The following is a 13,733-nucleotide window of genomic DNA, read 5'->3' as shown; positions in this document are numbered from 1 at the left end:
CTGTCACAGCTCTCGGCCTCACTCTTCCTATCACACACAGTGGTGTGATGGTTCAGGGGCTTCTCCTGAAGCCCCTCAGGAGGCTGCTGCTTGCCTCAGGCTCCCCACCCACTGCCTGCCTGTGCCAGCCACCCGTAGGAAGCCCTCTGCTCTGTTGACTGAGGGGCCAGCAGATGTCATAGAACTGCCGTTCAGGCCACAAGCTCCCCCTAAGCCTGCTCTGTGTCCAGCTCTGCTGAGCTGTGAGGACCTAGACGGGCCAGGGAGATGGCTACCTGGGAAGCTCTCAGGCGAGGGGAGAGAAAGACGCACATGCAGAAACGTGGACGGCAGTCACAAGACCGCTGGCAGATGAAGCAGGATCTCAGCATCTGGCGAGAGGTAGGCAGGGACGGCACAGGCGGCCACACTTCCTCTGAGCCAGGCACTTGGTGTGTATGACCACATGCTCATCCCAGTGGGACGGCGGTTGCTCAAGCCATATTTGTCACTTGGTGTGTGGCCTTGGGCAAGTTACTTAATTTTTCTAAGCACTGATTTCCTCACTGTTGAAATAGCCATGAGAATGCAAAGGACATGGTGTCTGAGGTGGCTGGAGCTCAGGGCTGCCTGGGCCACAGTGGGCACAGCCGGGTGCTAGGAGGCCTGTAGGAAATATTTCCTGGCCAAGTGCATGCCCAGACGGCATTCCTTAGCCTGCTTCCATGTTCTCTCCCAGAGGTGACGCTGAATGACCTGAGGCTGTTCCAGAGCCTCAGCCCCGCTCCTGGCCTCCTGCTAGGCAAGCCAACAAAATGAGCCCCAGCAGGAAGCAACGCTTTCAATAACATGTGACCTCTCCGGGGCCCACTGGGACCTGCCACCCACACTCACGTGGTTGGGGCCATTCAGGGGTGTGGATCCCATGTGGACTGGATACCCAGCGTGAGTGTATACCATGAGGGCCTTTGTGCTCTCGGACAGCATGTAGTGGTCAGGGAAGGCCTCCAGGAGGAAGAGGCGGCCCACCACCCCATGCAGCACAGTGGTGAGGAGGCCCTGGAGGGGCTGCTCTGAGGGAATGAGCCTGGGGGAGATGGAGGCCAGAACATACGAGCCCCTGAGTGTTGGGCTGAGGAGCCAGGGCTGCACCCCAGGAAAGGGAGAGACAGGGTGGTCTTGGGTTGTGGAGAGTGCTGCATGGGGCCCCAGTGGGGCTGTGTCCCCCAGGGGGATGCCAAGGCTGGCAATGTTCAGTGGCTCGTGGGGTGGAGAGGAGCAGATGAACACAAGAGAGATTTCAGGGAGAAAGAGCAGCAAGATGGGGTGAGGCGCTCAAGCCGGGATGCCGAGTGGGAAAGCCAGGAGTTGGCTAGAGAAGGGTCCCGGGTGGAGGCACGGCCAGGGAGTGTCAGGCCCAGGGTGCACAGCTGCCCAGGGCGGGTCGGGGGAGGGCGGGAACGCATGACGCAGGGAGCCAGACTGCCACCAGACGCTCGTGCCCAGCTGGGCGCAGGCTGTTTGCCTTCAGGTGGCCAGGGACTCCCTCCAGGTAGGTGTGGGCACCTTGGGCAGCCAGAACCCCAGGAAGGAAATACACGCTGCCCCCAGCCCCTGAGCTGAAGACAGGTTCCCCTCCCCCTGGCCTGCAGCTGCTTCTGGACGGAGGGACGGGAAGTGGCCAGAAGGGGAAGTGTGAGGAGTTCCCGTCCAGCCTGTCATCAGTCTCCCCAGGTCTTGAAGCGGCGGCCCAGCTCCCTGCCGTGACCATGGACCCTGTGGAGACCCCTGTTAAGGATGGCATCCTCTACCAGCAGCATGTCAAGTTTGGCAAGGTGGGGACCCCTGGCTGCCAGGCAGCTGCCAAGGACCAACAGTGGGTGGAGATGCAGCCTCTGCCCCTGCCTCAGACAGCCCAGGCAGACCTGGGAGACTTGGGAAGGGAGTCAGGGTGAAGGATCCCACCCCAGGTATGGGGAGTGGAACAGAGCATAGGTCTGCCGGAGATGGCAGGGGCTGAGCAGGCTCTGCCAGACCCTGCCTCTGGGAGAGACGGGGAATACAGGAGCGGGAGAGGGTCGAAGGCTCAAACCTCCCAGCAGGGAAGCACTTCACGGCTTCTGACCCACTGCCGGCCCTAGGGAGGGTGAGGGGCTGAGCTGGAGCCCCAAGGGTGGAGCCCCTCCCTGCAGCGGCACTGTCCTGGGAGCAACGAGGCAGGGGGTTCACCTCTCCTGGCGGCAGCGGCCCCACACCCCCGCAGCTCAGCTGCAGCTGCTGCTCAGGCAGATAAACCGTCGATTTCCTTTGCTCGAAGCTATTTGCATGTTTCCTTCCTTACCAGCATGAGGCAGAGGCCTCCCTCCCACCCCAGCCCTTGGCCTATGGCCCAAGTGCCCCTTTTTGGGGGCGAGAGGGAGCCAACATAATGGCAGTGTCTGGTGGTCTGCCCGGCCGCTGGATGCTTTACAAACATGACCCGGTAGCAGCCCCAACTCGTGTTCTCGTGGCCTTTTGAGAGACGACACTGATGCTTGTGGAGGTCACAGTTCGGGAAGAGTGGGCTGGGATTTGAACCCAGGGCTGACCAGTCCCAAGCCCAGCCAAGGCCTCCTTCCTGGTGCCCTGAGAAACTAGGGAGCAGAGGCCCGCTCCTGGCTGGGAGCGTTTGCCGAGCAGCTTGTGCTGAGCCGAGTGGCACGGAGAATCCGCCACCCAAGAGTCTTCGCTCTCCCCCTCCTCTCCCACAGAAGTGCTGGCGGAAGGTGTGGGCTCTGCTGTATGCAGGAAGCCCATCAGGCGTGGCACGGCTGGAGAGCTGGGAGGTCCGGGATGGTGGCCTGGGAGCAGCAGGTGACAGGTCGGCAGGGCCTGGCCGGCGAGGGGAGCGACGGGTCATCCGCCTAGCTGACTGTGTGTCGGTGCTGCCGGCCGACGGTGAGAGCTGCCCCCGGGACACCGGTGCCTTCCTGCTCACCACCACCGAGCGAAGCCACCTGCTGGCTGCGCAGCACCGCCAGGCCTGGATGGGCCCCATCTGCCAGCTGGCCTTCCCGGTGAGTGCGGCGGGCAGGGGGGTGGTTGGGCTGGGGCACCTGCCCCCCACTTGTCCACCTCCATGCTCACTCACATCCCGTCACCCAGCAAGCTCCACCGAGCACCTACAATCCTGGGAAAAGTAAATCTATAATGACTCTCAGAGGGCCACACGCGCCGTGGAGAAAATGGACCGCCAGGGGAGCAGGAGGAAGTGAGGGTGCGACGGGCAGGGTGGCCAGGGAAGGCCTCTCAGAGGAGGGCCCTGAATGACAGGAGCCCACTGGGCAAAGGTCTGAGGACAGGGGCAGCCTGGGGAGTTGTGAACAGAGGGAGTCCCGTGGGCAGAGGCCCCGAGGTCGGACGGTGTGGGGTGTTTAAGGGCAGAAAGAAGGTGACATGGCTGGAAGGATAGGAGTGCAGGGGGAAGCCAAGGCACGGAGCTTAGGGGAGCGGCTGAAATGCCCCAGGCCATGTGTGTGGTTCTGTTCTGAGTGAGAGGCGAAGGCTTTGGAGGGTTGTAGCCAGACACATTTTAAAGCCCCACAAGGTCTGTGATAGGTCAAAAGGAAGTAAGCCTGGGGGTTCTTCAAAGAGGTAAACAGAGTTACCATGTGGCCCACAGGTCCACTCCTAGGTGTGTGCCCAAGAGAACTAGAACAGGTGTTCAAACAAAACATGTACATGTGAGGCGGCAGGATCGCGTGAGCCCCAGAGGTCGAGGCTGCAGTGAGCCGTAATCGTGCCACTTCACTCCAGCCCGGGAGACAGAGCAAGACCCTATCTCAAAAAAAACCCCATAGCAGCACTACTCAGGCCACCAGAAGGTGGAAACAGCCTGCATGGCCATCAGCTGACAAATGGATAAACAAAACGTCTGTCCACAAGACGGAATACTACTCAGCCATAAAAACGAACAAACGGGCCAGGCGTGGTGGCTCACGCTCGTAATCCCCGCACTTTGGTGGTAGGATTGCTTGAGCCTAGGAATTCAAGATCAGCCTGGGCAACATAGTGAGACCCTGTCTCTAAAAAAAAAAAGAAAAGGAAAAAAGAAAGAAAGATGCACAGACTAGGTAACTCCGTTGGGATAGAAATCAGATGAGTCTGGCCAGGAGCTGGGGGAAGGGAGAAGTGGGGAGTGGCTGCTCACTGGCTGCTCACGGGTGCAGGGTTTCCATGTGGGATGATGGAAAAGTTCTGGAACTAGATAGTGGCAACAGCTGCACAACCTTGTGAATATACTAAAAAGCACTGGTGGCCGGGCACGGTGGCTCACGCCTATAATCCCAGCACTTCGGGAGGCCAAGGTGAGCGGATCACCTGAGGTCAGGAGTTCGAGACCAGCCTCAACATGGAGAAACCCCGTCTCTACTGAAAATACAAAATTAGCTGGGTGTGGTAGTACATGCCTGTAATCCCAGCTACTCGGGGGGCTGAGGCAGGAGAATCACTTGAACCTGGGAGGCGGAGGTTGAGGTGAGCCAAGATGGCGCCATTGCACCATTGCACTCCAGCCTAGGCAACAAGAGCGAAAGTCCATCTCAAAAAAAAAAAAAAAAGCACTGGTGATACACTTTAAGATGTGAAATGGACTGGGCGTGGTGGTTCACGCCTGTAATCCCAGCACTTTGGGAGGCCGAGGCACATGGATTACCTGAGGTCAGGAGTTCGAGACCAGCCAGGCCAACGTGGTGAAACCCCATCTCTACTAAAAAAAAAAAATTACAAAAATTAGCTGGGCGTAGTGGCACACGCCTGTAATCCCAGCTATTACTTGGGAGGCTGAGGCAGGAGAATTGCTTGAGTCTGGGAGGCAGAGATTGCAGTGAGCTGAGATCGTGCCACTGCACTCCAGCCTGGCTGACAGAGCAAGACTGTGTCTCAAAAAAACAAAAAAAAGATAAGATGGTTAAAACAGTAAATTTTGTATTCTCTGTATTTTATCATATTTAAAAAATAAAAAAACAAAAGGCAGTTGAGGTTAGGCATGGTGGCTCACGCCTGTAATCCCGGCACTTTGGAAAGCCGAAGCACGTGGATCACCTGAGGTCAGGAGTTCGAGACCAGCCTGCCCAATATGGCAAAACCCTGTCTCTACTAATAATACAAAAAATTAGCCAGGTGTGGTGGTGGGCACTTGTAATCCCAGCCACGTGGGAGACTGAGGCAGGAGAATCACTTAAACCCAGGAGGTGGAGGTTGCAGTGAGCTGAGATCTCGCCATTATACTCAAGTATGGGTGACAGAGCAAGACTCCATCTCAAAAAAGCAGTTGACAGGAGCAAGGAGCCCGGTGAGGAAGCTGTGGCATTTGACCCGGCCGTGTTGCTATGGGCCAGGGTGGTCCTAGTAGACGGGCTGAGTGGGAAAGAGCCAGAGGACGTGCTGAAGGCCTGGGTGTGGGGATGAGGCATAGGCAGAGATTGGGGGCACCTTGCAGGGTCATAGCAGGTGGTTGCAGTGAGATGGAAGAAGATACCTGGGGTACTGCTCCCTGCCCAGCTCACACGTGTGTCCCAGCCGGAACACTCCTGTCCCTATACTGCTCTAGGCTGTCAGAGACATGCAGAAGCCGGCCCAGCCAAGCACAGGGGCTGCAGGGGACATCCCCTTGTGTCCCCAGTGATCTGCAGCTCTCAGATACCCTCAAGCACAGCACCTCTTTCCCAGCCCAGCACTCTCAGCGGGGAGCCAGGTGGGAGAACAGGCTCAGAAGGGGACCCTGGCTTGTGGTGGAGTCCTGGGATACTGACCCCAAGGGAGGGGACAGGGCATGGGAGTGTGGTGCTCCCACCTTTGACTTGAACTCATTCCCCAGGGGACAGGGGAGGCCTCCTCAGGATCCACAGATGCCCAGTCTCCCAAGAGGGGTCTGGTCCCCATGGAGGAAAACTCCATCTATTCCTCCTGGCAGGAAGGTAAGTCGAAGGAGGTGCAAGGGCAGCCTCAGCCCCCCACACCCAGGGCTGGGTCTTTGGGGGACTGACTGGGATGTCCTGGCCACCTGCCACAGTGGGTGAGTTTCCCGTGGTGGTGCAGAGGACCGAGGCCGCCACCCGCTGCCAGCTGAAGGGGCCGGCCCTGCTGGTGCTGGGCCCAGATGCCATCCAGCTGAGGGAGGCCAAAGTCACCCAGGTCCTCTACAGCTGGCCCTACCACTTCCTGCGCAAGTTTGGCTCTGACAAGGTGAGGTGCAGGGGTGGGAAGGGTGGGGGGCCGACACCCTGGACCCTCCTGCTAATCCCCACCCTTGTCGCCTGTGCCCAGGGCGTGTTCTCCTTTGAAGCCGGCCGCCGCTGCGACTCAGGTGAGGGCCTCTTTGCCTTCAGCACCCCCTGTGCCCCTGACCTGTGCAGGGCTGTGGCTGGGGCTATCACCCGCCAGCGGGAGCGACTGCCAGAGCTGGCCAGGGCCCAGCCCTGCCCCCTGCCTCGGGCCACCTCTCTGCCCTCCCTGGACACCCCCGGAGAGCTGCGGGAGATGCCACCAGGACCTGAGCCACCCATCTCCAGGAGGGTGCGCCTGGCTGAACCCGGACCCCAGAGCCTGCCGCTACTACTAGGCCTGGAGCCCAGCGATCCGGCATCCGGGCTCTACGCCTCAGTGTGCAAGCGTGCCAGTGGGCTCCCACGCACTGAGCACCTCTATGAGAACCTGTGTGTGCTGGAGGCCAGCCCCACACCGCACAGCGGGGAACCTGAGCGGCACCAGGGCCCTGGCGGCCGCAGCCCCACAGCCAGTCCCATCTACCACAACGGCGAAGACTTGAGCTGGCCCAGCCCGGCCCACGACAACAGTCTGGAAGCCCAGTACCGGCGGCTGCTGGAGCTGGATGAGGCAGAGGGCACAGGCCGCCCTGACCCTCAGGCAGGCTTCAAGGCCAAGCTGGTGACGCTGCTGAGTCGTGAGCGGAGGAAGGGCCCTGCCCCTTGTGACCGGCCCTGAACACCCAGCAGAGTGGTGGCCCGAGGGGAGAGGTGCTCCCCCTGGGACAGAAGGGTGGGCTGGTGGGCAAATAGTGGGCCCATGCGGACACACGCCTGTGTCTACCCTGGCCTGCAGGAACAAGGCAGGCCGCCTGTGGAGGACCTCAGCCCTGCCCTGCCCTCCACATATGCGGTGTGCAGACTCGCAGAAAATAAAGCTCAGAGCAGCTCCCGACAGGGGCACTCACGGCACACGCCCCTGCCCACGTTCATTGCGGCCAGCACCAGCGCCCTGTGCCGGTTCCAGGGGCACAGGTGACCTGGGCCTGACCTGCCACCCATGGGCTCAAATCCACTGCAGCAGACAGACAGGATGGAGATCATTAGGATTCCATGTGGCCCTCCATGGCCAGAGTGACACGAAGAGGCAGGCAGAGGGAACCGTGAGGCTTGTTTGTCAGCCTTGGGAAGGAGCAACATGAGGGCCCAACTAAAGACCCAGAGGCCTGAGCTGGGAGGAGGCAATGGGGGCGGGGAGCAGGTGGAAGGGATTTCAGATACACCCTCGCCCCACACACTTGTTCACTGCTGAAACTCCAACAATTTGCAGATACTTCTGGGAACCCCAGGCCTCAGTCCCCTCATCTGTAAAGGAGAGAACAAATGAGGTATCAGGCATCATCCTAGATGAGAGTTTTGCTGTGTGCCTACTCAGTGCCAGGCGCTGGGGGACATGGCCATGTTCAGGATGAGAGTTTTGCTGTGTGCCTACTCAGTGCTGGGCACTGGGGGACATGGCCGTGTTCAGGACAGCCTTGGTCCTGTTCGGGAGCCCACATTCCAGGGGGAGAGAAGTTTCCTGAAGACTTCCGTGCTGCATTCCCTCCTCTGCTCCTGCTCCTGTCGCCATCCTAGGAGCCAGCCATGCGCACAAGCATGCCTCCAGGGGTCTGGCTGCTTGGCCCCTCACCGCAACTCCACCTCAGCTGCCCACACCCTTGGCGTATCCTGAACCTCATTTTCATGACGGACACAATTTTTGCTCTCTCCTGTCCAAGCCTCATCCTCTGGCCACCTCCTCCTTCCAGCTCACTTCCTCTAGCACGGCCAATACCGCCCCTGCCTAGCCACATCGACCTACAGGGACCCTTTTCTGGCTCTTCCAGGCCTCTGCCCACCATCCCCTCTGTTCTCCGTAGTCCCTTCCCCCCTTCTCTCTCCTTTCATCTTACTGGTCTGGCAAAGCCCCCGGCCTTGGATAAGCCCAGACCTCCTCTGTGCCTGCACACAGCTGCCCATAGCCAAAGAAATCTATTTAACAGGCTGACTGCATCCTTAACAGTGCAAGGCAGGCGCTCCCTGCCACCAGAGACCCTGTGCCCTAGAGGGGCAGCTTTTCTCCTCCCCAGAACCTCCTGTCTGTCCCCACCCAGTGTCTCCTCACAGGCATGTTGGGGAAACAGGTCAGGCTCTCCCACTGCATCTGCAAGTGTACTGGCATCCATCCGTCTTCTTCCTACCCCTACAGTAGCAACAGTGTCCCCAGCTATGCTCTGATCCCGGCTCCTCTCACCTCAGAGCTTGGAAACTTGAGCTCTCTTCTGGGCCCGTTCATCCTATCAGCGGCTTTTCCAGCCACACCCAAACATGCTCTGTAATGTCACATTTTAAACCTTCCCTTGCACTCACATTCCCCTCTGTCCACCTCCCTGTTTCTCTGTTCCTCTTCACAGCAAAAACTCTTCAAAAGAGTTGTTGATTACTTTCATTTCCACTTTCTTACCCCTATTTTTCCCTCAATTAACTCTCCTTCATCCCCATGATGCCATTATGTGGCTCTTATTAGAGTCACCAACATTATTCTCCAAAACAAAAGCAATAGGACTTTGACTTCTCAGCAGCACTCAGCTCCAGTTCTTGAAACACTCCCCATTACTTGCTTTTCCTCCTACCTCGTAACTCTGTCTTTCCCAGCCTCTACTGCTGCCTTCTCTGAGTTCGTCCCAGGGTCCTAGGCTCAGATACAGTGTAGTTCAACCCTGCTACACAAAGAATCTCCTGAAAGCCTGTAAAACTGTCCGTGCATGTTCTGTGAGTGACCTACCAAGAGAATAAACACTTTTAAAAATCCATTTCACACACAGGGGCTCTGAGTTCATCATTCTGGGCGGGTGGGGTCTGGGCCCCAATGCTCACCGGGTTTCCGGATGATTGCAATTTGCAGCCTAGGCTGGGAACCACTGGCCTCAGCAAGCCAGTCATTCTCCAGGTGTCACAGACCCTTGGTGTGACCCCAAAGGTCTGTCTTCAGTGCAGACCTCCCCCTGAGCTCCAGATTTAGTAATCCCACTGCACACGAGACATCTGGATGTGGAAAAGGCATCTCCAGATTCCATGGGTGAAAGGGGGTTGGGGGAATGGAGAGACTGGTGTTCTTCCAGCATGTGTGTGGACACAGAACGCAAAGCCTGGAGGGATGCTAGAGCCATGGGGAGGAAGATTTCAGCTTACCCATTCATGCAAGCACTTCCTGATGGGTAAGGCCTTAGCAAGCTGAGGCCAAGAGGCAAGCAGTCAAGGTGCTGCTGCAGGCACCCCCACTCCCTACAGTGGCAAACCCAAGCCCAGTCCTTGGCAGCTCAACAAATCCCAGGACACACGGAAGGTCACCCAGAGAGTCAGGGACATGGCTAGAACCGACTCTGGGTGCCCAGCATGGCATCCTTACCTTCATTACAAATCTGAGCGTCTTTGTTTCTTAGGGATTTCTGCGATATTCCAAGGGGACTGTGGGAAAGTCCTTGGAAACCACCAGGACTCTAGAGGCCTGGGCCTGGAGCCTCAGGAGTCTTGGCGCTGTATCCCTGTCCAGGTCCAGTTGCGACCCAGGGGCTGCCTGTGCTGGAGGCTCCCGAGGCCAAGGAATTGGGAGCCAGGGGTCCTCTCTGCTGGAGGACTGCCAGGACCCCCAGGCTGCCACCTCTTCCTTTGCTCATTTGCTGTTTCACTTTGTCAATCCTTCCCTTCTTCGTGTGTTCATTCACATCCACTGTGTGTAGGCCCTGGGGAAATGTTAGACAAGACACATAAGCTGTGTGTCTTCATTGTCCTAACAAAGAACACAGCCTGGAAAGAGCACCGCAGAGAGTCCCCGTTCCCCCAGTTCCCTCTGCACATGAACTCTGGAGATGCCTTTTCCACATCCAGATGTCTCGGGTGCTATGGGATTCCTAGGTAAACAAACACTTCATACGGAATGTCAGACGAGGGAGATGCTATGGGGAAAAACAAAGCAGAGGGAGGGCCTAGTGTGTGATGCGGGTGAGGCATCAGGGGGCTGCTGTTTCAGATGTGATCAGGGAAGGCCCTGGGAGGAGGCAACATCTGAGCAGAGACCTAAAAAAATTTGGAAGCCTGTTGCTGAGGTACCTGGAGAAGTGTTTCAAGGGCCGGGCACCGTGGCTCACGCCTGTAATCCCAGCACTTTAGGAGGTCAAGGCAGGTGGATCACTGGAGGTCAGGAGTTTGAGAGCAGCCTGACCAACATGGAGAAACCCCATCTCTACTAAACATATAAAAATTATCCCGGAATGGTGGTTCATGCCTATAATCCCAGCTACTTGGGAGGCAGAGGCAGAAGAATCACTTGAACCTGGGAGGCGGAGGTTGCAACGAGCCAAGATCACACCACTGCACTCCAGCCTGGATGACAGAGTGAGACTCCGTCTCAAAAAAAGAAAAAAAAAAAAGTGTTTCAAGTAGGGGAACTGGCAGGTGGACAGGCCCTGAGGCAGGAATATGCTTGGCCTGCTGGAGGAAATGTGAGTGAGGAGGTCAGGGTGGCTGGAGTGGAGGGAGCGAGTGGTAGGAGTCAGAGCCAGTTTATTCGTGTTCTGTAGGTCTTAAGGACTTTAGTTTTATTTTGAGTGCAATATGATCTCACTGGAATGCTAAAAGCTCAGTGACATGGTGGTGTGATTCTGGCTTTAAAAATATCACTTTGGCTGCTTCATGAAGACTCTGGAAGGGGCAAGGGTGAAAGCAGGGATACCCGTTAGGAGACTGTTACAGGGGCACAGGCACAAGATGACAGTGGCTGGGACAATGGTGGAAGCAGTGGTTAGATGTGAACATGCTGAAGGTGGAATTTGCAGAATCTAGGGGAGGACAGAAGAGAAATGAAGGATAACTTCACCGTTTCTGCTGAACCAGTTGGATCAAATGTTGGTGGCACTTCTTGAAGTCAGGAATGAGTTAGGGAGGTGGGAAAGGCACAAGGTGGGAAAGGCGGGCCATGATGGTCTGAGATACCTGGTACAGTTGTTCCCCAACCTTTTTGGCAGAAGGGACTGCGTTCATGGAAGACAATTTTTCCACGGACTGGCGGCGGGGGGTGGGGATGGCTTCAGGATGGTTCAAGTGCAGTACATTTATCATTAATGGAGTGATAAATGATAAATGTATCTTTTTTTTTTTTTTTTTTGAGACGGAGTCTCGCTCTGTCGCCCAGGCTGGAGTGCTGTGGCCGGATCTCAGCTCACTGCAAGCTCCGCCTCCTGGGTTTATGCCATTCTCCTGCCTCAGCCTCCCGGGTAGTTGGGACTACAGGCGCTGCCGCCTCGCCCGGCTAGTTTTTTGTAGTTTTTAGTAGAGACGGGGTTTCACCGTGTTAGCCAGGATGGTCTCGATCTCCTGACCTCGTGATCCGCCCGTCTCGGCCTCCCAAAGTGCTGGGATTACAGGCTTGAGCCACCGCGCCCGGCCTCTTTTTTTTTTTTTTTTGAGATGGAGTCTCGCTCTGTCACCCATGCTGGAGTGCAGGGGAGCCATCTTGGCTCACTACAACCTCTGCCTCCCCGGTTCAAGTGATTCTCCTGCCTCAGCCTCCTGAGTAGCTGGGATTATATGCATGTGTCACCACGCCCAGCTAATTTTTGTATTTTTAGTAGAGACGAGGTTGCACCATGTTGGCCAGGATGGTCTCGAACTCCTGACCTCAAGTGATCCTCCCCCGCTTCAGCCTCCCAAAGTGCTGGGATTACAGGTACAGGCGTGAACCACCGCACCCGGCCCATTTATTATTAGATTCTCATAAGGAACGAGCAAACTCGATCCCTCGCATGCACAGTTCACAATAGGGTTCACGCTCCTATCGGAATCTAATGCTGCTGCTACACTCAGCTTCTCTGGCTTGCCGCTGCTCACCTGCTGTGCAGCCCAGTTCCTAACAGGCCACAAACAGGGGATTGGGAACCCCGATCCAGTCAACATCTAGGCAGCGTTTTGGATAATGGAGTCTGGAGTTCCTGGGGAGAGGTCAGGCGGCCATGAAACATACAGGTGGTATTGAAAGCCACAGGACAGTACGGGGTCTTAGGGGGTGAGAATAAAGAAAGATGGCATCAGATGGCCAAAGCCAGAGGCAGAGGAGGATGGGGAGGAGGGGCCAGTGGGGCAGGGAGAAGCTGTGAAGTCAGGGAAAACGGGTGTTTCGGGGGACGAGAATGAATCAACCTGGACCCATGCTGCCCCTAGGAAGGGCAGGATGAAACTGAACCACCACGGATTCCATGGCCCGATGCCCTCCAGGTCACAGGTGACCTTGAGAAGAAAGATCTCAGGGGACCGGTGCGGACAAGAGCCTGCCTGGCATGGCTTCAAGAGATAACTGAAGGAAAGCAAGTGGAGACGCGATAAACAGACAACTCCCTGGAGGAATTTTACTCTCAAGAGGAGAATTAAAGGCTAGTAGTTGGAGAGGGATGCGGGGTCAAGAGAAGGTCTTTAACGATGAGAACTCTCACAGCGTTTTATGCAGAAGAGGGTGGGTGTGATGACTGTGGATAGAGAGGGGAGAACTACAGCAACCATGTCCTAGGAGGAGCTGACGGGCCGGGACCACCAAGCGAGTGGAGGGTGGACGCCCCTTCCCTCACTCCGACACCCGCATGCTCTCAGTGTCCGCCCCGCGGGCCCTAGTGCCCGGGCTGAACGCGGGGCCGGGACTCTGAGGACGCCTCCCGCGGGGCGCAGTCCGCTCTGGCCAAGGTGGAGCGGGACGCGGCGCTTCCGACTGTGTGCGGGTCGGGTCGGGGTTGCAGGGATGCGAGCGAGGGCAAGGCCCGCAGGCCAGGGACCCCTGCCGTCCGCTCCTGCCCTGTGTTCCTGCCTTCGACAGAAACACCCCAGTCCCCCTCAACTTCCCCACCTTATCTCCTCCCAGACCCTCTGATTTAGAAATCTTGCAGCCCCCGATAGTTGCACCTACGATACCGACCCTCGCAGCAGCCCTGCGAGGCGAGTATGATCGTCCCATTTTTCGGAGTAGCAAACTAAGGTTCAGAGACGACTAGGGCCCAGGTCGGTCTGGTTTGCAGGTCCGCTTTCCCCTCCCTCCGCCAGCGGGCGGTGCATGGGACTGGGCGAGGCAGCTCCTCCCTAATGAGGCGACCCGCAGCCCCGGCCCCACCCCGACTCCGCCCCACTGCAGGGCCCGGGTCCGGGAGGCCTCTCAGCTCGCAGCCCGACGGGACTTGGTGATTGGGCGGGACGGAAGAGCTGGGTGGGGCTTTCCACCAACGGAGATCGCCTAGTGGGCGTGGTCACTGTGGGGGCGTGGCCTGGTGCCCCGCCCCCTTCCGCGCGCTCAAAGTGGAGGGTGACTGCGGGGGCGGGGTCAGAACACTGGCGGCCGATCCCAACGCGGCTCCTTGGAGCCCGACGCCAAGCAGCGCACTGGCGGGGCCGAGCAGGTATCGACGACCGCGCGGGGCGTCTTGGGCTGGACCA

At 57.7% G+C, this 13,733-nt stretch overlaps 2 protein-coding genes across 2 annotated transcripts in view; both read left to right on the top strand.

Annotated features, from left to right (window-relative positions):
• Positions 1 to 20: 20 nt before the first annotated feature.
• DOK3 (docking protein 3) lies at positions 21 to 9,074 on the top strand. The gene is made up of 7 exons (XM_011946884.1): positions 21 to 381; positions 1,632 to 1,814; positions 2,730 to 3,035; positions 5,837 to 5,936; positions 6,032 to 6,204; positions 6,286 to 7,677; positions 7,739 to 9,074. Exons 1-6 carry the CDS (start codon positions 268 to 270, stop codon positions 6,961 to 6,963), a joined length of 1,554 nt encoding a protein of 517 aa, XP_011802274.1. The 5' UTR covers positions 21 to 267; the 3' UTR covers positions 6,964 to 7,677; positions 7,739 to 9,074.
• A 4,534-nt stretch (positions 9,075 to 13,608) lies between these two features.
• The window catches only part of PDLIM7 (PDZ and LIM domain 7 (enigma)), a 14,524-nt gene continuing 14,399 nt past the window's right edge, over positions 13,609 to 13,733 (top strand). Inside the window, exon 1 of the mRNA XM_011946883.1 lies at positions 13,609 to 13,696. The gene's annotated coding sequence lies outside the window, so the exon portion shown is untranslated. The remainder of the gene's footprint in view (positions 13,697 to 13,733) is intronic.

This window comes from Colobus angolensis, unplaced genomic scaffold (genome assembly GCF_000951035.1).
Source record: "Colobus angolensis palliatus isolate OR3802 unplaced genomic scaffold, Cang.pa_1.0 Scaffold254, whole genome shotgun sequence".
Lineage (NCBI taxonomy): Eukaryota > Metazoa > Chordata > Mammalia > Primates > Cercopithecidae > Colobus > Colobus angolensis.
Note: the sequence above shows the minus strand (reverse complement) of the source record. Positions and strands in the feature narration are given on the sequence as shown.

What these genes read in the sequence shown, in the direction of transcription:
- DOK3 (XM_011946884.1), top strand. Translation starts at nt 268, where the DNA reads ATGGCTACCTGGGAAGCTCTCAGGCGAGGGGAGAGAAAGACGCACATG. An exon ending in ATCTCAGCATCTGGCGAGAG is followed by an intron (nt 382 to 1,631) that starts GTAGGCAGGGAC and finishes CCTGGCCTGCAG; the next exon opens with CTGCTTCTGGACGGAGGGAC. An exon ending in TCTGCCAGCTGGCCTTCCCG is followed by an intron (nt 3,036 to 5,836) that starts GTGAGTGCGGCG and finishes CTCATTCCCCAG; the next exon opens with GGGACAGGGGAGGCCTCCTC.